The sequence below is a fragment of the Alexandromys fortis genome, unplaced genomic scaffold (assembly GCF_014885135.2).
Source record: "Alexandromys fortis isolate MF-2015 unplaced genomic scaffold, M_Fortis_MF-2015_v1.1 scaffold_17, whole genome shotgun sequence".
Lineage (NCBI taxonomy): Eukaryota > Metazoa > Chordata > Mammalia > Rodentia > Cricetidae > Alexandromys > Alexandromys fortis.
The window spans coordinates 1,934,554-1,959,924 of record NW_026067896.1 but is presented as its reverse complement, the minus strand read 5'-3'; the positions used below and the strand labels follow the sequence as shown (position 1 = coordinate 1,959,924).

The following is a 25,371-nucleotide window of genomic DNA, read 5'->3' as shown; positions in this document are numbered from 1 at the left end:
ATTTGTGATACCAGCACAAGGAAGGCCAGAGGCCACGACTGCAACACTACAAGTTCCAGGCTAGGATGAACTACAGAGCAAGATCCCATCTCAAAAACCCATGGATATACAGCTCTGCTCTAGGGCACCTCTGTAGCATGCTGAAGAGCAGGACTGGGGCTCCATCTATGTAAGCACGCGGGAGTCTTTGTCCCACGGTGGGTGCAGCTTTTCACTGAAGCTGCTTCAGGGTCACCATGCTCTGTAATAGGTCCAACAAACTCACTGATTCTTTGGAGTGAATTTGGGTGAACTGGAACTTTCGATGCTCATCATATTCTATAGTGGATAAGGTCTCTATCTATATTCCAAAGGAGAAAATTCTTGAAACACAATTGTTTTCTATTCTAAGGCAGAAAAACATTTTTCAACTACATTTTATCTCAGAGTATAAAATCAACTACACATTACACATTAATGTCTATCTTCAGTTCTTTAATATTTTACAATGAAATTAAATATCTAATTACAAAAGAATGGAAGTTTAGCTAAACTGCATGATTAAAGCAAGTAACTTCTGAAATACATAAATCCACAAAAATGTAGTTTTAATGCATACTACTAATTCCACACTCTAATGAGGAACATACCTGTTCAAATTCAAACTTAGCAAATTAAGGACGGCCTGAGCACTTTTGAGATGAATTGCTATAGATGGATACTGACTGGAGTGGTGTTACTCATTTTGCTTTTAATCAAGTTATTAAAATTAGATATTAAAAAAATAAGTGCCATAGAATCAACAGTATTAACTTGAATTGGCAGTCTCACCATTAAAAATTGTCCTGAAAAAGTACACTGCGAATGACCAGAATGAATCTTTTACTATTTAAAGAAACTGTTGACTTTAGAATAACATGGTAAACTCATGAAAAAAACAGAAGGGAAGATGCCATGTTTTGTCTTCATTGAAGAACTCCGTGTATGTGTAAAGGGCTTATACATTCATAAATTTTTTCTCATGTTATCTGTAACAGTTAAAAGCACCAATATTTGGCTGCATAGGCTTTTGTTGGTAGACTCAATGAGACTTAACCTGATAATGTACATTCTTTGGGAGTCCCCTCTGTATGCTGTGATTACCATTAATGGTTCATTAACTAGAAGGGCACAGCTTTTTCTTGACAGCACAGAAAAGTTTACGCTGCTGTGTTGATGTTAACTGTGCTCCCAGTCTTTCAGCACGTGCCCTGCCACCTGGTGCTAGCATTGCTTATGCCAGAATAAAAAAGACACAGGTGCTTCTTGTTGAAAATGAAAAGCCAGATCAAACACAGCGCTTTGTATCACCATGCTTGGGTCACTGTGAACTAAAAATGTTACATAATTTCATTAGAGACAAACTTGCAATCAATGTTGCATCAGTGGATAAGAATATGGAAATGAGGCCAGATGATGGTGGTGCACACCTTTTAATCCCAGCACTTGGGAGGCTGAGGCTGGTAGATCTCTGAGTTCGAGGCCAGCCTGGTCTACAGGAGCTAGTTCCAGGACAGGCTCCAAAACTACAAAGAAATTCTGTCTCAGAAAAATAAAAATAAAATTAAAAAAAAGAATATGAAAATGACACAGTAAGAAATGAGGCAAAAAGTCTTGATGTTGTGGTATGAACCTTTAATACAGGTCATTGAAGCAAGAGAATGGTTTGAAGTTGAGCCTTGCCTTGGAAACTGAAAAAAACTCATCCCATTAAAAAGAAAAACAAGTTGGAAAATTCATTCTTCCATTGTAGAGGGCAGTTAAAATTTGGAGATATATGCAAATGATCATAAATTACAAATAACTGTCCAAATTCATGAATTTATTATATAATATAAATAAAAAATGAGGACCACAGGCTATTATGTGTAGTGTATGTTCAAAGAAATCTGATTTGACTTCATGAGATAGGAACCCGTACCCAACACTGCTTGGGTAACCAAAAACAAGAGCCCAAAGGAAACAAAAGTAGTGTTGTTTGAAACACTACTGTTCAAACAACAACAATAGTAATAACAATAATAATAGCAACAACATAGCTATAAAATGACTCCTAACGATATTTGGCTACAGTCATAGATCACATATCCAGTGCCTTGCTCAGCCAACATCAGAGAAGCTTCTTCCTGCAGCAGACAGAACAAATACAGAGACGCACATCCAGGCATTATGCAGAGAAAAAGAGACCTTGGACCAAGCATCCCTATAAAGGATATCTTCATCAAATGTTTCCCGTCAAGGCATAAGGAACTTTGTGGAAGAGGAGGCAGAAAGAGTGTAAGAGCCAGAGGGGATGAGCACACCAGGAAAACCAGGCCCTCTAAATCAACAGGAATACACAGAGACTGGAGCAACACGCCCAGGACCTCTGCAGGTAGATTTGAGGCTTCCATACTGTCTCTATGGGATTCCTAGTGTGCAAACATTAGGGTCTCTGTTCCTTGTGCATTACCTTGGACACTTTTCCATCTGTGTGTTTGCTGGATGCAACTGCAATGTATCAGATTTTATCTTTTTTATTATAATTGTTATATGTTTGTTTTCTTATGAAAGACAGAAAGGGAATAGATCCCGATGGGGGGAATAGATCCCGATGGGAGGAGTAGAGAAAGGGGAAACAGTGATCAGTACATATTATGTAAGAAAAATCTATTTTCAATTATGGAAAAAAAGAAAGCAAACACTGTAAATTAATTAAAAACTTCAAAAATCAAATGCTAAGTTAAAGAAATGTTTGTTCTCAACAACATTATTGCTACCATATTTTGTTCCAAGAGAAGCAAAAGTGATAGGCACCTGAGAGAGAGGATGCATAATTCACAATCAGGACACTATGCCCATGGAATTTAACATCTATAAATCTTGACGTATCCTTATACAACATGAGTGTTCTAGCTGGAGGAACTAAAGACAGAACCCTCCCCAGGACCAGACCACCACTGCTACAGTACACACCAGTAGTCTGAAGGAGAAAATAATCACTATACCATTTGTTTTTAGATTATATAAAGAATAAAGACTAATTGTTTAGAACTTATCAATACAATGGTAAATTGTGTTTAATTTTTTTCTACCCCAATAATTAATATTATCTTCTAACAAAAGCACGGGAAAGAAATAAGGTAAACTAATCCTCAAAAACCTGATAAATCTGTTCTTGACCATACCTGTGACTGTTTTTGTTTTGACAGGGCTGCTGGCATATTCTGAGGCTTGGTACGACCGCTGCTTTGCCAGGGGGGCACTTCCAGCAGAGAGCTCCTCCTCTTTCCTCCTGCTCACTGCAGGAGCAAGAGGAACTGCTGCCACAGGCTGCTGGAGGAGAGTCAGAATAAACGAGCGTTTTTGAGAAGCACGGACAAGGAAGTATTCTGTAAGCTGGGGTAAATTTCTCTCTCTCTCAAAAGTTAATACCCATCTGAATTCTGGAAGTATGTTACAACACTACTGGAGGATTTCCTCCAGAACCAGCCCGGCTTGTTGATGAGTTCTGGCATATTCAGGGCAGAACGCAACTTTACTAAGCTTATAGGGATCTTTTCTCATGTCCTTTTCCCCTAGAACACACTGGGGACAACTCTACACAGCATTCACATTGCATCAGGCATTACTGCATTATTACTGATACTCAGGTGTGTGGCAGGATGATGAGGCTGGGTTGGGATACTCTATACCACTGCACATAGGCAACTCAAGCATCAACACATTTTAGTTCCTTGAGCCAACAGTCTTTCAAGGATACTGAAAGACAATGGTACTAATTTTTTCAATACAAATAATTCAAGTAATTCAATTAAATTTATATGTTAATGAGAGGTTAACAAAAGTGAAAAACATAACAATGCTGCAATAACAATTAATTATTATTATTTAGGGAATTTCCCACACAGTGTTTTCAAATGAGGGTTGAGAATTCTGTGTGAAAATCTATAAAGCTGTAAGTTAGCATAAATTGTAAAGGGAAATATAACCACAATACTGGGAGACCACCTCAAGTCTGAAATTCCCGTTGTGAATGTAACAGTTAGGAAGTAATGTTACTGAGCGGGAGGGGACAACTACTGAGGACACGGACAGTCCAGTCTTTGGGGAAACTCTCAGAATTCTATGTTGTCTGATGAAGTGGCAGTCACAGCACAGAACACACAAGTTAGAGAAAGCTGGGAAGCATTATGGATCTCGACTGAGCACAGGGCGCTGAGCTGGACAGTGAAATAAAGTGAGGTTGCTGCCAGTGACATCCAAGACAAGGCTGTCAGGTCCCCACATCCCACCCTCAAAAAAAGTAATTTTGCTGCAGAATCAAAGATCAATGCGGAAGTGTATGAATCATCAAATACTGGGCTTTAGCCACAACTGAGAGGAAAGTGCAGCTGGGGAAACAAAGAATGGCGGCTATGGTAAGCTGGTGTTCGGGATAACCCGGCACATATGGCTGGCTGCAGTGTGGCTCTCCCAATAACAACAGTTTCACAAAGCCAACAGGACAGCGAAGGTAAGTGGAAATCTATACTAAGAATGAGAAAAAAACTGAAAATGTGAAAACAAGTATATTTTTGTACCTGGTTATAACAATATATTTAGTATTATGTTAATTATATTTAAAATCTATTCAACACTTTAAATACTTAGACATGCATGGTGACACGTGTCTATAATTCCACCACTAGGGACACTAAGGCAGGAGATTTGAGTTCTAAGTCAGTGGCCTAATAAACCCATCAATCACTGCCCATCATGAATATACCTAAGAGAAAATCAAGTACTCTGAGAGTTATAATAATAGTAGGGATTAAAATGAGTATGTTTCTAAAAATTAAAAAAAAAAACAAAGACATAATACTAAATTTAGAGGAAAGGATGAAACAGAGGGACTGAGAGAGGTCACGGTAGAGGAATACCAAACAAAAGCGGACACAGCCCTCCTTCTGCAGATTCAAACTCAGCATGTTTACCATGGGTACAATCCTTTAGAAACCCCAACAGCACTCTGTAGCAAGCATTTCCAGATCCAGGTCTGCTCATGGGAGTTTCACACAGTTCCTTTCTGTCCTTCAGAATGGAATACCAGCGACCAGTACCCATTGTAAAATTTACGTATCCTAACACAGCACGTTTCATTAACGATTCTAGAAACTACAATGACCTATTCTTCCTTTGCAATTTACAGTCTTCTAAATGAATACATGTCACAACTTTTTTTGCATTAACTATCAAATCACCAGAGTTAAAGTTCAAAGCAAATTTATTAAATAAATCCAAAGAGTGCAACAACAGATAGATCTGTCCACACTGGTCCTGATAATCTTTCTGCTTTATAAGCAACTATGTAGAAAGTTACTTCAACAGCCAAACTATGCTGAACACAAGTTCTTATAAATAAAAGTACAGATTGTTAAAAAGCATAAAATGGGGCCTAAAGAGATCCTGGCACATAAATAAGAAGAGAATCAGTAACAACAGCAGCATCTAACTCCATGGCATAAGTGCACTGTCTAATCTGAGTCACTAACAACAGCAGCATCTAACCCAACACAACAAAAGAAAAGATGGTTTTGTTAGAATAAAAACTTAGACCCACTCACCTGCTGCATATGTCTGCTTGTCCTTTTCTGCGGTTGATAGAGGAGCCATGTATACAATACTGGGTCAATGTTAACTGCTAATCCTTGTACACTACAAAGAAACACAGCACCTGAAATAAAATATTTTTGAATTACTACAGTTGCACAGACATAAACGACGAACTCCTGTAGTTAGGGTGCACACCACGCCTGCACTCAGGCTGCAGGACAGTGAGGCAGGCACGCCGGCAGAGCACGCGGTGCTCTTTGTGTAAAGACCGAGCCACAGATGACCTGGGCCTGAGCACTAACCAGAGAAACAAGACAAAACAAAACAGGACTGAGAGATCATCCTGCAATAAATAAATTGGGCCACAAGAAAACTGTTTCAGACAGAAACCCAACTCTGAGGCACGAAGAACCCAGCAGTAGAAAACAAATGCTGCTTTTCACAGTGAATATAAAATAAAATATTATTTCTAAATACCACTCAGATCACTTTTGTCTTTTAAAAGCAGAATAAACATCTAAAGTGTAGCTCATATTGTGCAAGAGGCAAATGCACAACAGTAATGAACCCACTGACCATGAGGAGTGAGTGGGGGACCTGGAGGGGAAGCAGCGTGGCAATGAGGTCATCACTGGGGCTGCCAAGTAACTAGATACAAATGTTGACTAACACTAGTAAACTAGAAATGCATTTATCTTTCCCTAAACCTCCAGTTCAACACATCCTTCTGACATGTTCTATTTGAATTCTCGGATTGACCACAATACTAACAATTTGGTTCATTTTGGTCACTGAGAACTCGGTTTTCTCAATAAAGGTAAGAATATTGTCATGTAATAAAGGTGGTAGCGGTGTCACAGGTGCTTTGGGAACAAGCATGAAGGAGAACTACGAATGTGGCCCACATAAATAAGAAACACCTGCAAACACCATGAGACTTTTATATGCAATTTTTTCTAGCCCATTACATTGTCAAAAGGTTGGGATCCCCACACACGTTAAAAGAACTACATATTTCCCTTAGTCTTGAATTCACAGTGAGACAATGTGAACTGAACATGTACTACGAGATTCCAGAGTGCACGTATGCATGTGTATCTGAGAATGAAAATGAATCTGTGTACTTCCCTGTAGTTACTCTTGCCAACCAGCTCAAGATATAATCTCTCTAACACTGTTTTAGAAACTACAAAGTTGATTGTCAATCCCCTTGCATCTGACTCAGATTTTTTATTATTTCATATTATACTATATTGATTTAGCATTTTAATCTTGATGATATATACAATTTCCCATATCTGGGCAAAATTTCAAATGCACAGAATAAAATACCATATACATGTGTTTTGGTTTATAGATTATGCAGAAAGTCTAATAAAATTTTATTTGAATCTTGGTGTGTGTATATGCTCATGCATGTGTTCACATATATATGGGCACATGTGCATGTGTGTGTATAGGCCAAAGGTTGTACTGGATATCTTCCTCAATATCATATTCCACTTAATTTTTGGGACAGTATTTCTCTGGGTTTCAATTCTGCTAGACTGACTGGACATCAGGTCTCAGGATTTTTTATTCTCCACCTACTCAATCCTGTGTTTGCATGTAAGGGCCAGCAGACCCAACTTCTTGTATGGGTACTAAGGATCCAAACTCAAAACCCTACACTAAAGTAGAAATCTTTTTAATACCAACTTAGCCATTTGTCTTGCTCATAAATATTTTTATTATGATGTTCTAAATCAATTAGAATATTGAGTCATCCACATTATAGTATCTTAAAGTTTTTAAATTTCTATGTTTTAACCCTTAAATGCTTAACCCAATAGATGTTTTAACCCTTTCAAAATCACTATAACAGTAAAGAGATGAGATGATACTATGTATTTCTGTTCAATTACAGACCATTTACTTCAAGTATTATCTGATATTTACTATCATTGCTTCACTCCTCACCTGGGAGCTAGTGGAACACATCACAGAACAGCTTCTACTAACAGGATACTACTCTCTACTCTAGCTGCAAGTTGTTTTTTTAATTCTTTCAAAACCATGGCTGATTTTAAGTACCAGAACTTTAAAACTTATCCTTAGAACATTTTTATTGCTTTATTTCATTCTTTAAAACCAAACAAAAATCCAAGGCTCAGTTTTGTCAGAAAGTAACCTAAAATTGATTTCCCACACTAGTAAGTTGGCCTTTGAGGGGGGGAAATGAAGATAAAACTCCATCTTTAATGTAGCCTACCTAATATTTTTGATACTTACTAGAGCATGTGAGGATAATCTAGAATACGGCTGTTTCCTCACTGCACAGAACACTCTATGGAATAGTACTGTTCTGGAGTACAAAGGATTTTTTTTTACCCTATCTGACAGTGGATTAAATGATAGGAGATTCAATTTTGTGTTTTCTCTCGGTAACAAAATCATAAAATAAGATCTAGGTAAAACTGAAGAGCTGGAAACACTTAAGTATTATAGAGAACATCAAGGTTAGAAGCTTAACATGGATGTAAAGATTAGATGAGGAATAAGAAGATTAAAAATGGAGACTTCTAACTTCTAAACAGTATTTGGTATTGAATGGAGTATCTGGCTACCGTGATTAAGAATGCAAATATATTACTCAGTTAATACAGGGCAATTACTATCTAGGATACAAAAAGAAATAAACAGAACATATTCCAAATACAGAATAGACAAAAATATGAATTGTTGATACAATTAAAGCAGGATTATAATGGACATTAGTATCTCCCTACCCCAATGTCTTAAACAATAAGGAGGAGGTTTAGAATAACATGTAACTAAAAATGATTTTATTTACATTGTGATTCGCACCTATTCCCGTATACTAGGGAAGCTTAGGAAAAAGAGTTTTATACCAGTCTGGGGTTGACAGTGAGTTCAGCGCCACATGTAGCAATCAGTATTCCATCTCAAAACAACAGTGTAAGTACACTGAAGTTCATCAACTCTTTAATTTTAAAGCTTGACATACAATTATAAAAGATTAAATTTAAGCACTGACAAGGGAAATAAATTATTAGTGGTAACATATGCTTCAGTCCACATACTCTGAGCCAGTCACCTGATTTGCATAAAGGAAATTTACTGAAATACAGCCACACTTGTTGCTTGCTGTCTGCGTTAACTTTGCACTCTAGAAAGAAAATGGGCTGCTGCTACGAAGATTATATGGCACATGAGCCTAATATTTATCATCTATTTGGCTCTTTAAAAGATGTTCGCTGAGGTCTGAGAGCACAGTGCTAATGGGAGGTTAAATGGTGTAACAATTTTCAATGTAAAGTAGGAAAATTGCTTTGAGCTGTATCTGTACTTACATTTTATCTGTACTAACCATGTGCATGTATCTGTGCTTACATATTATCTTTACTATGTGCATGTATCTGTGCTTACATATTATCTTTACTATGTGCATGTATCTGTGCTTACATATTATCTTTACTATGTGCATGTATCTGTACTTACATATTATCTTTACTATGTGCATGTATCTGTACTTACATATTATCTATACTAACCATGTGCGTGTATCTGTGCTTACATATTATCTATACCAACATGTGCATGTATCTGTACTTACATATTATCTATACTAACCATGTGCGTGTATCTGTGCTTACATATTATCTATACTAACCATGTGCGTGTCTCTGTGCTTACATAATCTATACCAACATGTGCATGTATCTGTGCTTACATATTATCTTTACTATGTGCATGTATCTGTGCTTACATATTTATTAACCATTTACAAGTAAATTGAAGAACTAATACACTTTTACTTCCAAATCTGCAATTATTATTAAAAACAAGGCTATGCCCTTACACAAACTTTATCTGCCTGAACATATCTTATTGCCAAGATCCTTTTGAACAGTTTACAAATAATTCCTAATATCATAAGCTCCTTATTTTAAAAAGAAAGGTGTATCCTACAAAATCTTGTAAGCTCTCCTGGGAGGAGCAAGAGCACCATCCCAAGTAAGGAGGAGGAGCTTCACCCACAAGTGACGCGTGCATCTGCAGACTCCTCTCCAAACAAGTATTTGCCCTTATCTAAATTTCTCAATTCTTGCCTGTAATCATAAATCAGATTCACATTTAATTTAGAGAGCTTTCTAGTCACCAGAAAATATTAATCAATATCACAACCTCTGGCACAGTAAAGCAACTGATTAGTCTCCACACCCATCTAAAGCAGTCAGCAGAGTGTCAGAAAAAGAAAAGAGTCTCCCATATGGTGACGGCACAGAAGAGCTCAGATGAATTCCTCACAAGAGTCTCAACAGGTTTCTTCTGAAATGGGATACTCTCAACCTCAGCTTCTCCTGTGTAATGATAGAAGTATTCTATTTGGGACCAAGATGGAGTAACCAGACCATGTTCTAACTCCTGTGTGAGAGAGAAAAAAAAAAAAAAAACTACGAAAATCATCTTAACATTGTACCACAAGACTATGCAAGACCCCGGAGATCTGCTAACAGAGGACCGTGGACAATGAAACTTGAATAATTAAACATTACTCTCAAAACTGTCACATTCTACTGCCACGCCCAACAACTCCAGAATGACACCCAGAAGAAGGCAGCTATCTGCTGGCTGGCAGAAATACCAAATCAAAAAGACAAAGTGGAAATGAGAGAACTGGTGGTTGAAACTCTCAGAAAAGAAGCCAATGGCAAGTCTGTACACAGGACTCAACAGGTCTTCAAATGAACTCATGTAAATACCCAACGGGAGGGAAGAGAGGAGAAAGGAAAGAAGGAAGAGGGGAGGGGATGATGTAAATATAAGCTAAAAAAATAAAATAATTCAAAATAAATAAACCCACATCAAAAATATAACATTATCTCCACTTAGTAATCAGTCCTGGAATCATGACTTCATCAGTGAGCAAATATATGTGCCACCTCTTATATGTGAAATATACACTACCATTATCTATCAAGTTTAGCAACAAAATTTAACTTGAATGTAGCAAATCTAACTTCTAATATGCAGGAAATGAAAGGGACAGAACAAAAGTTGAATAGACCATGAGGGTAAAACTCTAAAAAGCCTGAAGTGATGCCATTTCTAATAAGAGCCTTGGAGGAACACGGGGAAAGAAAGATCCAAAAGACAAGACATTTAAGAGACTCTTGATTGCTTGAATGAATTCTGATTTAAACAAACTGGTCTCTAAGTAACATTGGGGGGGGGCATTAACTAGTCAAATTTCAGTACTGTGTCATATGGGGATGACGACTTCAAGGAATCTCTGTTCACTGTGCTGAGAGAGTAAAGAGAATGCTGACTTTTATCTAAAAGAATTAGATTTGAGAAATACATTATTAATATTGAGGCATGTAGACTTGGCACATCATAATACTGTGTTTTGTTTCTAAAAGATATAAGCAAAAATAAATTAACAAAGCATGTTAACATTTATCCAAATTAAAAGTATCCAATATACAAATGGTACTTTATGTTTAACATTTTATCAGTAAAATCTTTTTTAAAGTAAACGTATAAAAATCCATCTCTGAGTACAGCCAAAATGAAATGCTTGGGCTTCTTAAATGTATTTAAGAGCCCTTAAATGTGAAACCAGTTAGTTTCTGATGTGGTGCATTCTGATGTGGTCAAAATGATCTGCACTAGAAATGTGGCTCCTTTGTAAATGTGTAATTTACATTTCTCTACTTGAGCAAAGACAAAAGAACTGCATTTTATGAAATGACTGTTGAAATGAGTATTCCTCAATGAAATATTTTTAGATGAAAGATTTATATGTTATTACTTGGATTCTACATGGAAATATGGCAGATCACAAGAGTAAAACATTATACACACCTACATGGTAGCACTATTCAATTACTATCAGACTCAGCTAATAGTTGAGCTTCTGATTTTGAGTCTATACCCCAACGCAAATGGTCAAGATTACAAGTTTTAAAAAAATTCATTAAGCATTTAATATTACAGTAAAATAGATAAAATTCAAAATGGCATATTAAATATTTTTGAAGGGTCACTATATTATTCCACAATGTTAGACAGCAAAGTGAGTAAAAGGAGCTAAGATGGCGTCATGCTTTGTTTCTAAGACTTGCTTGCAGAGGAAGCAGAAGCGCATCATGCACTGGTGGGGACACCACACACACTGGTCTCAAAGCAGAATAACAAGAGTTCTGCTGAGCAGGCTTCCTTTTTGCAGCTGTCATACTGAGATATACAGGTTTCTGGGAGTCACCTAGCTGTGAACCCTAGACACTGCAATAATAACCACTTTGGCAAGATAGGCTCCTAAGTATAGCAGTGATGCAAATGTCAAGGGCGCAACCAACTGCTTTCTGGTTTTATTTAAGGTCTTCTCCACAGGAGGGAAAACATGTCTTGTATGACAAATCGACAAATCTGGTCAAGAATCCATGTTTGAGGCACTCAAAGGCCCCAGGGATGAACATCTATTTGTCTGCTGGAAAGATACAGCATCAAACTACCTTATGAACTGTTATCTCTCTAGCTATAGATAAGTGCATCTCTCAGACCTCGTCAAAGAAGTTTCTTTACGCAGTAGGTAGTAGTTAGCCCAGAACCCACAACTAGTCACAGTGTAGTAGAGACACGTCAGTGCGGTGCTCAACCATAACGTCATTAGCCCTTCCCCAAAGCTCCGCAGCCAGTGCAGAAGAAGATTATGAAATTCAAAGGTTGGGGAAGATGGGAATAAGAGTCTTCTGGATATAACAGGACCACCCTATTCATAAACTCGCAGCATCTGTGGCTGCCTGCACAAGATCAAGACAGTCAATATACTAGATTCGAGTGGGGAGAGCCTCATGACACCCCACTGAGGATCTATGGACAGCTGATGGCATCTGGGAAGAGAGAGTCTGTTTTCCTTAAGGGTGTGGCTCCTAGTAGGCAGACCACACTCCAGTGAATGGCCCTACACCTAGGAGAGGGAGGGAGGGTGTATAGCACAAATTGAACTTGACAGTTTGTTTTTCAAAAAGAAAACAAAACACAATTAATGAATGTACTAGTAACTTTTCTATTGCAATGCCAAACCCCATGACCAAGGCAACTTACAAAAGAAGGTGTTTAATTGTGGCCACAGTTTTAGAGGGTTAGAGTAGCTGAGGGCAGAGGAGGGGCACAGTGGCAGGAAAGACTGAAAAGTCAAACTTTTTTTAATATTATATCATTTCTCCCTTCCCTTCCTCACACCAAAGTCTCCCATATACTGCTCTTCACTCTCTTTCAAATTCATGACCTCTTTTTTTCATTATTTTTCTTACATGCATTTATGCATATACATATAGATTCCTAAATATAACCTGCTCAGTCTATATAATGCTACTCATATGTATGTCCAAATTGACAGTTCAATATTATATAACAAATAGCATGTTCTTCCCTAGAGAACTACTTCACCCACGTTCAGCATCCCTTGGTTGTCTGTGCTTCTTCATGTGTGGTTGCTGTCTTGGATCCCTGTACCCATACCCCCACCCCATGTCCTGGTCCACTGTGCCACGTATACTAAAGGCATCCCGTTCAGTTCATGTTCAGGCAGACACGTTGGTAATACTTCATGGGTGTAACTTCTAACATTCCCGAGACAAAACTCCCTGATATCTCTTTCCACTCCTTCCACAATGTTCTCAGAGACTCAACAATGGGGTTGTTTTGCAGATGTATCTGCTGGGACTAGGTACCACAACCCTGCCTTTTGATTGACTGTGGTTTGCTGAAATGGTCTTCAACTGTTTAAAAAAGTAGTTTCCCTGAGAAGGAGTGAGGACTACCCTTATTTGTAGATATGTGGACAAATGACAAGATTGTTATTACACTGGTTTAGCAGTGACTGTAGGCTCTCCTTTAAGACTGATGACTTCTCTAGTGCTGAGTAGTTGGCAAGATTTACAGTAGTGGGGGGAGCCAATCTTAAGTACAAATGAGGAGCTTATATCTTGATCAGTAAGCAGAAGACAGAGAAAGATACAGTAAGAATAATATAAGTCTTTTGAAACTAATTTTTGCCTAGTGATATTACTTCCTAATGTAAGGTCACATCTCTTCAGCCTCCTCCTCATCGACCAACTGAGGACCAAATATTCAAAAGAATGAGAACACTGGTGGAGGGGGCATCATTTAAACTACCACAGAGGTGCAGGGAGACGGACTGGATGGGAGGAGTTGGCAGTAATGTGATAAATTTCATTGTCTGAAATTCGCAGTTAATGAATAGAAATATTTTTACAATGAAAGGCAATAAGCTTTCCCAAGAGAGATAAAGAGAACAGTAGACAACCACAACATTGACAACTCTGAATGAGATGGCAGCAGCAGCAGTGGTGGTGAGGACCAGAAGGAGAAAGGCTGGAGTACCAAGCACTCAGCACCTCCAAAACCAAGAGGCCCAGGGAATCCTGAGGGATCAGACCATGGAGTTACGAGCGCCCAGAGAAGTGGGAAGCAGAGCAAATGATCCACACATGGAAAATGCCAACTTTGTCAAATACTGCCACCAGAAGGATAAAATGAGGACTGAGAAAGAAACACTGGATAAACTTGAGTCCCTCATAACTTGGACAAGAGCAGCTTCGATGGAAAGGGAGTGGGGGTAACAAATTGGTTAGAAACGTTTAGAAACACAAGAAGACATGGAGAGACAGGGAATAGAGGATTCTTATAAGAAGTTTTTATGTGAACAAAGTAATTGAATATGGTGCATGGGTAAGAGAAAAATGAAACCCAGGGAAGTGTCTGATTCTTAAGATGGCAGAGGAAGCAGCACATCTTGTAGTTGGATTTCTGTCCCATATGGTCCCACAACCATTCAGACCAAATAAGCACACAGAAGCTTATATTAGTTATAAACTATTTGGCCTATTATCCCAGGCTTATTATTAGCCAGATCTTACAACATAAATTAACCCATAATTCTTGTCTATGTTTAGCCACATGGCTTGGTATCTTCTCAGTAAGGCATTCTCACCTTGCTTCCTCTGTATCTGGCTGGTGATTGTGTCTCTGCCTTTCCTCTTCCCAGAATTCTCCTCATCTGGTCTCCTTGCCTATATTTCCTACCTGCATAATGGCCAACCAGCATTTTATTAAATCAATATGATGACAAATCTGATCCAGCAGAGAAGAAAACATGAATGGTCTTGACCTAGAGAAAGAGGGAGTTACTGTTGTAGTGTCCTTGAGGAAGAGGATTGTTGCAGGAGCTGCTTGCTTGTTTCCAGCTGCTCAGCCCCAAAATAATCACACAGAAACTATATTATTAAAATCACTGCCTGGCCCATTAGCTATAGCTTCTTATTGGTTAAATATTACATATTTCTATTAATCCGTGTATCACCATGTGGCTGTGGCTTACTGGGTAAAGTTCCCTCCAGCTCTGGTGGGGCTACATGACTTCTTTCTGACTTTGCCTCCTTCCTCCCAGCATTCAGTTTAGTTTTCCCCACCTAAGTTCTGCCCTGCTATAGGTCAAAAGCAGATTCCTTATTCATTAATGGTAATCTAGGATGTAAACTATAATAACACATGGAAAATATTAGCTACCACTCTATTCACAGCCTTTTCCCACACTCATCCTGACAACCCAAGAAGGTAGGTTATATTTAAACTCTTTACAGATGCTAAAATTGAACCTTAGAAAAAACATAGCTAAGTAACATATCTAAAGTTAATAAGTCTGGAGAAGAGGATTCAAAATCAGGTCATCTGACTATCAAAATCTGTATTTGCAGTTTCTGTTCAAAATAATTACTTCTTTTAGTATCTGATACTGCTGTCCATGAAGTATTCATGTTAAGCAAATACTTTTCTCCTCATCCCTTAGGCTCTAAGTCACTGTTTCTTCTGAACTCTGTCGCCTCTTGCCCGTCATTTACTAGCTTTATCTCACTCCATAGCATTTTCCAACCTCAAATGTTATACATGCATCCGACCATGAGCATATGTTTCCTATAATAATTCAAAGGACTGATAGTACTTTCTGTATTTTGAATTATAATAAAATACATAACAATGTCTATTTATTTTGAGTAAAAGGCTAAATTTAAACCATCTGTTTATATTATAGTTCTTATTTGTTTATATCAAATTAGGTCAAGTGTGATTGGTGCATGAAGCTATGTGGTCACTCCCTATGTGTAACCAAATCATAAAACTGTGATGTATTAGACTAGATTAAAGCCTCCCCCAACATACACCAAAGTTAATAACTTTCTCATAATAACAGAAACTCTTTCCTTTGACTTCAAACGTCACTGCTCTGTTAATCACTACCTAGGCAGAGAAGATGGAGTGCAGATGACGAAGATGCTAGGATGGGACTCCATGCTCCAAAAGTCACAGCACGTGATGAAAAGGTCTGTTGGCTCACACTGGTTCTGATCCTTATAATCTGGAGAAGTATCATTTCAAAGCACGTGTCCTCAAGGACCTGGCCCTGAAATTATAAAGCCTTAGAAGTAAATGCTATACCGCCAGCTGTGCTGGTTACAACTACTAGCTATTCCGTCCAAACATTAGTTCATCCATGCTATAGGTTTTTATAGCTAGCCTGCAGCTCACTACATAAATCAGGATGGCCTCAAATGGAGAGTTCTGCCTGCCTCTACCTCCCAAGTACTGAAAGTAAAGGGGTATGCACCCACACCTGATAGCTATTTTCTTGATCATTGCTTTTATTGGTACTTTACTTATAAAGTTCTTCATGGTTTTTTTTTTTTTTCCAGTTTTTCAAGACAGAGTTTCTCTGCTTGGGGCCTAGCCTGAAACTAGCCCTTGTAGACCAGGCTGGCCTCGAACTCACAGAGATCTGCTACCGTCTGCCCCCTGTGTGCTGGGATTAAAGGTGTGTGCCAATACCGCCCAACTTCATGTTTTTAATAATTGTATCTAATCCCATTTCCTCTAACAGTCCTATTAATGTGATGAGATTCCATAAAGATGAGTGAGAAGAGCTCCTTCCTCAACTGGAACTGCTATGAATCAGAAGCAGAAGTTTTTTCAGTTATCCAACAAGGTGACCAGCCGGGGAAACAATATTTTCAAGGACAGACAGAAAGGAAGATCCAGTGTCTGGTGGGGAAAAGGTGGGGGCATTTTTGTAAGCACACTCAAGGACTGAAACACTGTAGTGTTCAAAAGACAGGGACTAGCAGTTCACATTCTAATAAAGAAGGCTTTTCAGGCGTCTGTGAGGATTCATGTATGTCTCAGGCAATCATACCAAACAGCACCTTTGTGTCCACTTGCTCTTGTTCATGATAACAGTTATTCTGCAGCAACTGCTGATATCAGAACAAACTAATTCTACTCATTAATTAGCCAGTCTAGGTAGGAGAAGAGTGTGCTAATTCGTCTCACAACCTAAGGGAACATGATAACCATTCTAGACACGGCCTCTAAAAGTTATCCTTCCCAAATCTGGCAGGGAAGTACCCTCTCCTACAGCATCAAGACCTGAGATTGATCTCTAGCACATGAGAAAGCTGCAAACGGGGCATGATGCTTTTAATCCAGTGTTGGACTCTTCATCCACGTGGCCTAGCATATCTGTTGAGGCCTAGAGGTCCCAATGAGGGGATGTTTAAAAATCAAGGTTGGTAACTACTGAGGAACAACATCTAAGGGACGCTTGTGGCCTCCTTATTAGGTGCACAACACAAATGTATACATGCCTACACATACATGCTTGTGTGTACATGTGTAAACACATGCACATACCCCAGTGTGCTTTACATTTACAATAGTAGTACAATGATATAGCTCATTCATGGAAAATGAAGTCTCTGGCGCTCTGCTGGAGTGTCCATGACCCGACTTTTGTTTTAGTTACGAAAGGAATAAGCAAAATGTGTTCTGTAAAGCAAAACCTGCTCTTACAGCGTCTAAATCCTAGGGAGGATTAGTTGATTTTTTTAAAATAGCAAAAGAACAATGCAAAACTTGAGAAACCACATGAAATGAAAACTAATCTCCCTAAATAAAACTTACTGGAATGCATCCTATTGATCTGCTTACATGTGGCTCTTGGCTGCTGCCCTGCTATAGCAGCAGCAGCATGGATCAGCCACAACTCAGAACAGAAAAACTTAAAATATTCATTATCTAGATTCAAAAAATTCTGCCGGAGGTGGAGAAAAGACTCAGAGGCTGAGAGCACAGCCTGCTCTTCCAGAAGTCTGGAGTCTTAGTCCCAGCAACCACATGATGGGTCACAACCATCTGTAATGAGATCTGGTGCCCTCTTCTGGCCTGCAGGCATAAATGCAGACAGAACACTGTACATAATAAATAATTTTTCTAAAAATCTGCCAACCACTAATATAAAAAAATGAATAGAGTTTCAGACTCATTACTCTGAGATATTAAATACCTGTCTCAGTTCCCCGGTAACATATCTGAAAGGTCTACTGGATTTTCAGGTAAGATCACCTAAGGCCCCTTCCAGTAATGACACCAAGTGACATGGTGACCTCCAAGCATTTACGCTATGAGTGTCATAGAACTTACAACCAGCATTCAGAGCAAAGAAAAAAATTTAAAACAGTTAAGAACTTATCCTTCAAATTGGCCATCACTATTAACTCCTTTGCACTGGCACCCGAACATCTAGACACTGTTTTCTGAGTTACGTAATAGACTACCTATCCCAACCTTTATTACTGCTGCTGGGTTAGACTAAAGGGGGCATGGATATGCTTAAATAGTATCAATCAAAAACAAAGTTATAGAATCCTCAAAGACAGCAGTTTCTTATAGTTATAAAATTTATAATAAAACATTTTCATATTCTGCTACCAGATAACAAAAAACAGTAATTCCTTGTATTTGGTAATTCATTATTCTTGTTGTACACTGAGTCAAAATCTAGGGGAGAAGGGAAGATATTTGCACATGAGAGCTTGTGCTGGAGACAGCTCGACATTGGTTGCCTTTTCCCTTGCTCTCTACCTCAGTCTGTACAGTGTCTCTCTCTGAACCTGAAGCTCAATGAGGGACTGGCTAGATGGGCTCGCCAGTGAGCCTCCAGTTCCCAGTGCTGGGATTACAGGCATTGCAGTCACACATCACACAGTGAGCCTCCAGCAGCCTGCCTCCGATTCCCAGTGCATCAAACTCTTATTTCTATGTGTATGTGTATAACGTGCATGAGTATGTATGTCTGTCCACATTGGACTCAGGTGTATATATGGTATGCAACATGTAGATGCATATGAAGGTCAAAAGCTGATGTTGGGAATATTCTCCCCCATTGAATTCTACCTTATTCTTTAAGGTGGGGCCTTTCGATCTCTCCCAGAGCTCAACTATAGCTACTCTCACCAGCCAATTTTACGATTTAGAGAGAGAGAGAGAGAGAGAGATCCTGTCTCAAACGGGGAAAAAGAACTTAAGGATTTAATTACTACTTGGGTGGCACTGGCCCCCATAGGCTGACATGTTAATATGATTAGTCCCAGCTGATGAGCTATCGGGAAGCATTAGGAGGTGTGGCACTATTGAAGGAGTATATCCCACAGGAAGCCCAGGCAGTCCCGCCCTCCCCTCCTCTCCTGTCCCTACTCCCTGTGGATCAGAATTTAGCTCTCAGCTCCTCCTCCAGAGCACACCTGCTGCCTGTCACCATACTCCCTGCCCTGTTGGCTATGGACTAAACCACTGAAAGTGTAAGCAAGCCCACAACTCAAGTTTTTAAAAAGCAAGAGTTGCCTTGGTCCTAGCATCTCTTCACAGCAACGCAACAGTGACTAAGATACTATCCCACACCAAAATATAACTCGCAAAATAACTTTAAGATCAAAGGATTCATAATAATATTATATAACTTAGAACTAAGCAAGAACTGCTATTGGAATAGTCACATACTCAAAAATATATTCCTACACTTTCATTGAAATAAACGGATTTTAAGTTTAGAGATGGAAATATCAAGTGGAAGTGATCAACACTATATACACCTTCAGAGTAATTTTACACTGGGGACTAATCTACTTTTATCTGTTAGTGGCAGAGCAAAGAGGCACCACAAGGTGGTGCTAATGTCCCCCAATAACTGGCTGGGTAGACTACAGCCATTCAGATGAGGCCTAAAGTGAGATTCACCAATCAGAAAGGTGGATAGTGAATGCCACATTTTCTAGTACAACAGAAAACTGAGACCAATAGTTATGGGATGTTCTGATTTACTTGTTTCCAACAAACAAACCTGAATTGATTATTGCCAAGTATTAATATTAGGTTCACATTAACAGTCTTGGAAGAGAGAAAAAGGGAACAAATCAACTGCTTGGCTCTAGGAAAACACTTGCAATTCATGAGAAAATAGAGTTATTACAAATATTTTTTAAAAATCTCAATTTACCAAAACAGAACCTAGATTTTAGTGAAGTACAACAGCATGACATGGGAAACGTTGTGACTGTAAAGGTTTTTTGAATGCTTAAAGAAGAAAGGTAATTCAAAACCAAATACATGGTGGATCCAAGGCCACAATGTCACTGCAGCCCTGCCTGCTTCTGAGTCAGAGCATGGGAACTTGGCGCTACACATGTGTCACCAAAGACAGATGAATCTATTTTTAAAAACTTTAACTCAGATTTAATATAATTATGAACTGCAGTGTTTTTACTGCACACACAAAATAATCAGAAATATGTTTTACTTTCATTAAACAAAGAGATTGAGTACTTTCCTATCATCCCCCAGCACCTAAGTTTTGGATTATATTGTGTAAAAGTGGCTGCGTTACTTCTTAAAAAAGGAAATTTTTATTAAATTTTGGTGAGGCATTACAGTGAAAATTTTAACAATTTCTGATATGGCTGTAAATATACTTCTGATATTTATGTGAAACAGTGTTACCAACAACAGTATTTAAAAAATCAAATATCAATCAATTCTGATAAACACTGAATATGCTCTACATTCCAGTAGTGACATTCAGATATTTAATTCTTTATGTAAAAATAAGTGTATCATTTTAATCAGTATAGTAACAAATGGTAGACAATCTGTACAGTAGTAAATTCATATATATGAACTCTTTTAATATAAATCTACTAATGATTTATTATTAGTAAATGATTTGTGTAACTACAGAAGCCTGGGATCACTCAGAATTTGATCAACTGGAAAGGCGTCACCAGTGGGAAATACATGAACTCCGTATGGCACGAGTCCTGCTGTGGACCGCAGTGAAGATCACGACCTCCAGTTACTGACTGTCAGCCTGTGCCGGGCAACAGGGAGAACTGGACATTTGTTTTCTTGCCTGGGTCACACAGCCACCTAGAAAGTAATACCACTTCTTCATGACAAATGAAGGAACTATAAAACAGAGTGACTGAATAGCTCTCCCAATAAACAGCCAACACTACACAGACATGGTGAGATCTCAATCTAAGTAACGGCAATAAATATGTACCACGTAGAATCCTACAGAGTATGATACTGTTGATACAGAATACTTTATTTCCTTTGGAGACAACTGTGAGGGTTTCTATTGCCATGAAAAGACACCATGACCGCAACTTGGAAATGTTTTATTTTCTCTTACACTTCCATCAGGGCAGCACTGACTTCAAGGTCATTATTTAGGTGATACACGAGTATCCCTGTAGAGTCTAACACTGAGGATATGTATATCAATGACTTATATAGGCCCTTTCCATGTCTAGATTCCTAGAATGCTGCTCAACTTACAGGCAAATTCCTGAGAATGTATCAAAGCACAACTGATTTGACATAAACATTTGAAATGATTGAACACAGAAATTAAATTCCCTTATTCACATAAAATGCCTATTTCTATCAACAACTCTATTTCCACAACTTACAAACAAACATATATGTGGAAAATGTCAGGATAAAAAAATACAGAAGGCAAAGAAAACAGAGGCTAAGGAGATGACTGGGTGGCTGAGTACTTGCCAAGCATGAGGACTGGAATTTTATACACAGAACACATGTAAATGCAGTAGGCAAGGCCCTGTAACTCTAGCCTCAGATGGATACAAACACCCCACACATAAACACATGGGCACATAAACATGTGTGTGCATTCCACATACACATAAAAAAGGGAAAGAAAGGAAACACTTGAGAGACAGGATAAGATTGAAAGAAGAAGGAGAAACGTGGTAGATGGAAGGGAACGTACACTTGGCATCAGGGGTAAGAAATATATGGGAAGCTGATGGCTCAAGAACAAAATCCAGTTCTGACTTTACTCTTCATTCAACACTAATTGAATCCCAGTGGTTCTTTCTTTTCCAAAGCCTCCACCTTAAAAACACACATGCAGCCCAGGTCTCTGCAAGACTGCACATTTTCTGTGGAGGACAATAGAGCATGAGGTCAACATTACAATTCTTTGTTTCTTCAAGACATGTCTCACCATATATCAATCTATATCTATATCCATACCTATACCTATACCAACATTTATACTGGAACTCACTTCGTAGACCAGGATGTCCTTGAACTCACAGATCCTCCTGCCTCTGCTTCCCAAGGCATGTGCCACTAAACCCAGCCAACCCTATAATTTTTAATATATATGGTCAAAAAGGCTTGAAAGGGTACTTCAACATAAAATTATTCTAGTCCCATATGTTTTCATTTAATCTACAGATGAGAGATGCTACAAAATATCCAATATTGTTCAAGACAGAATGCCAGGTAGGAAATGTTGATCACACCAGGCTGAAGGAGACAGAGGGAAAAAGGGAAAAATTAGAAGAGGAAGGTAAATAAAAGTTATTATTCCCTATTTTTATCTGTTGGAATCATCATATGGCTGTCTGTTGTAAGAATCTTCCAAAACGCTAAGACCCAGTTTTGTGGAATTCCCACAGGAACAAATGATCATAGACCAAACAGGAAGCTAAAGCTCGCTGGGAATGCTTAGTGGCTATGCTCTATGTAACCCACTGCAGCTGATGGCTTAAGAGAAAACAAACAAAAATACACCTGCAATCAATTGTACTTATAAAATCTGGAACTAACAGCATTTTCTCACACTCAAAGCAGATAAATTTCCTCAAACTAAAAAAAAAAATTAAAAAATCATGTAATGGATATAAAGACAAAAATCTATAAATAGAAAATTTTAATCAGTTTTTTCTAAATTTTCTCACAGTTATATATACACTAATATATAAAAACAAACACCTTCAATTTTATTTTTCTACATTTTTAGTCTTTCATTTTCTTAGACTAAAATCGGCATTTTTCTTCTTTACTGTCCTTAGAACGTCTCACCCTGGAGCTCTATGACAGATCTGAATCACCAAAATCACCAGTCTTGCACAGAGGTGGCGTGAGTCCCTGATGACAAGCAGGGCAGTGTCACAGGTTCCACAGTGTCGCCGGGATGGCTGCAGGAGAGACATTAAGACGCAGGGACATACTAGACAAACACATGATTCACGTCCAGTATGGAAGACTGCAGATGGAGCCAGGATTATTTCATGTTACTCAACATGGTGAACAATTTAAAATTTATGAACTGTTGATTCATGCAATTTCCCACTAACTACTTATGAACGATAGCGGATCGTGAAAACGGACATCACAGAGGTAAAACCATGGAGAAGGGGAGGTGCTAAACTACAACTATGTCTGCACAACAGCCACTAAACCAGTCTTCTATATTTGGGGTACTGTGACGCTTTTCATTTGAGCTTCCCTCATTTGAGATGCATATGTATATGTATATGTATGTATGATATATATGATATAGAGAGATATTTGTGTGACAACCATCTCAATTCCTCTAGTCTAATATATAAATGTTCTCGATATGCAACAAAGAAAGCTCTACAGAGAAGGACTGAGAAAGAGATAGACATTTATTTTTAGTTCAATAAATTTTGATGTGGGAGTGTCATATCAATCTGTTGATTTCATTGGCTGAGCAATAAAGAAACTGCTTGGCTTGCCCTGATAGGTTAAAGCATTGGTGGGAGGAATAAACAGAATAGAATTCTGGGCGGAAGAGGAAGTGAGGTCAGACTCTGCTCTGCTCCCGGAGAGACTCTGCTCTCTGGAGCACAGACACCATGCTCCACTCTCCCAGGATGGACGGAGGCTAGAATCTTCCCAGTAAGCGCACCTTGGGGTGCTTACACACATTATTAGAAATGGGCTAGTCCAGGTGCGAGAATTGGCCTGTAAGGGCTAGAGTTGATGGGCCAAGCAGTTCTTAAATGAATACAGTTTGTGTGTTGTTATTTCGGGCATGAGCTAGCCAAGCGGCTGGGTTGTTGGAGACGCAGCCCCGCCGCTCCTATTTCAACAAAATTTGATGTAAAGAAATAATTGTTAAATAAATCATGACAGTAGAAGTTTAGAATGACTGATTAATGATTCTCAGAACCATATTCTATGATTAATGAATAATTTAGTCAGAACAAATTTTTTCTTAAAAAAATCACTATTATTTCTGAAATTGTACCTTGAAGTGAATACATGGTTTGAATACTTGTCATGTAAACAGAAAGATAAAACAAAAGGTATAAAAATGAAGCTATAAAGATTAAACACAAATTATTTAATAAGTGAAGGCTGATGCCTTAGTTAGGGTTTCTATTGTTGTGAAGAGACATTGTGACCATGGCAACACTTATAAAGGAAACCATGTAATTACAGTGTCTCACTTACAGTTGAGAGGTTTAGTCCATTACAGTCATGATGGGAAGCTAGGCAGCATGCAGGCAAATGTGCTGCTGGGGAAGGAGCTGAGAGTTCTTAAACCTTGTCTCACAGGTAACAGGAAATGGTCTGTTTCACTGGGTGTGGCTTGAACATATCTGAGATGTCAAAGGACACACCCACAGTGCCGCACTTCCTCCAGCAGGGCCACACTGCCCAACTGTGCCGCCCCTTTCAGGGGCCATTTTCTTTCAAACCACAGCTGATATGCTTGCTTTGGACCAAACACCTTAACAAAAATATCCAAGTCTTTGTAATCGTGAATAATCATATTAAGGGATCTGAATTAAAATTCTCTAGATACGCCACATTCTAACTTAAAGCACGCACCTGCACAGGTTAGAACTACTCTCTGATGGGCGCTTGCAGCAAACGCTTTTTACAAAACTGCCTTTGGGAGGCATGTTAAAATATCAGCACCTTTTAATCTGGAAAGCAATATTCTGAAGAAAAAGGGAATCCTGAGATGAGACTGACTTCTGTTTACCAAATTAGATAATACAAGCAGGTGTACTGGGTGAAACTGTCAGATTTTATCTGAAAGCAAATACAAGAGTCACTGCAAGGTTTCAAGAGAACCCCTCCCCCCCCCAAAAAAAAAAAGTTCAACAGTTGAAACAAAAGACAAGAAAGCAAATTCTATAACTAATACTAAGTCTAAGGATGAGTTAAAAAATAGGATGGAGCTAAGAGAATCACAAAGAAAATAAGTTCACAACTTGTTGCCTGACTACAAAGCAATGAAAATCAGATTAAAGTCTCTTTAGTCTTGAGAGGAACAACACAAACTAGGTGACATATTCAGGAACTTACGAGATGAAACGGGTTAATAAAAGAGTTTCCAATTTTATCTCAAAGATATCCTAGCAGTGTGATCAGCAGAGGAAAAACAACCTTTAAATAAATGTAAAATATCAAAACAACAATTAAGTTTAAAAAATTTATAATCGCTACCACTGATAACTTTGGTAAGAAAGCCTTAAAATTCTTCTCCATCTATCAACAATTACT

At 38.4% G+C, this 25,371-nt stretch overlaps 1 protein-coding gene across 7 annotated transcripts in view; it reads right to left on the bottom strand.

Moving 5' to 3' along the window:
* Vps13b (vacuolar protein sorting 13 homolog B) overlaps positions 1-25,371 on the bottom strand; it is a 399,494-nt gene that overhangs the window by 248,078 nt on the left and 126,045 nt on the right. For 5 of the 7 annotated variants that reach the window (XR_007595555.1, XM_050163211.1, XM_050163240.1 and 2 more), the window contains exons 20-21: positions 5,604-5,713; positions 3,186-3,333 (exon numbers count right to left, since the gene is read on the bottom strand). Coding sequence is in view for 6 of the 7 variants with exons in the window: in XM_050163211.1 (XP_050019168.1) it covers positions 3,186-3,333; positions 5,604-5,713 (258 nt within the window). In the remaining variant the exon portion in view is untranslated. Of the gene's footprint in view, positions 1-3,185; positions 3,334-5,603; positions 5,714-20,329; positions 20,935-25,371 lie in introns of those variants that run through there. The other 2 variants (XM_050163221.1, XM_050163248.1) reach the window with 2 other exon arrangements.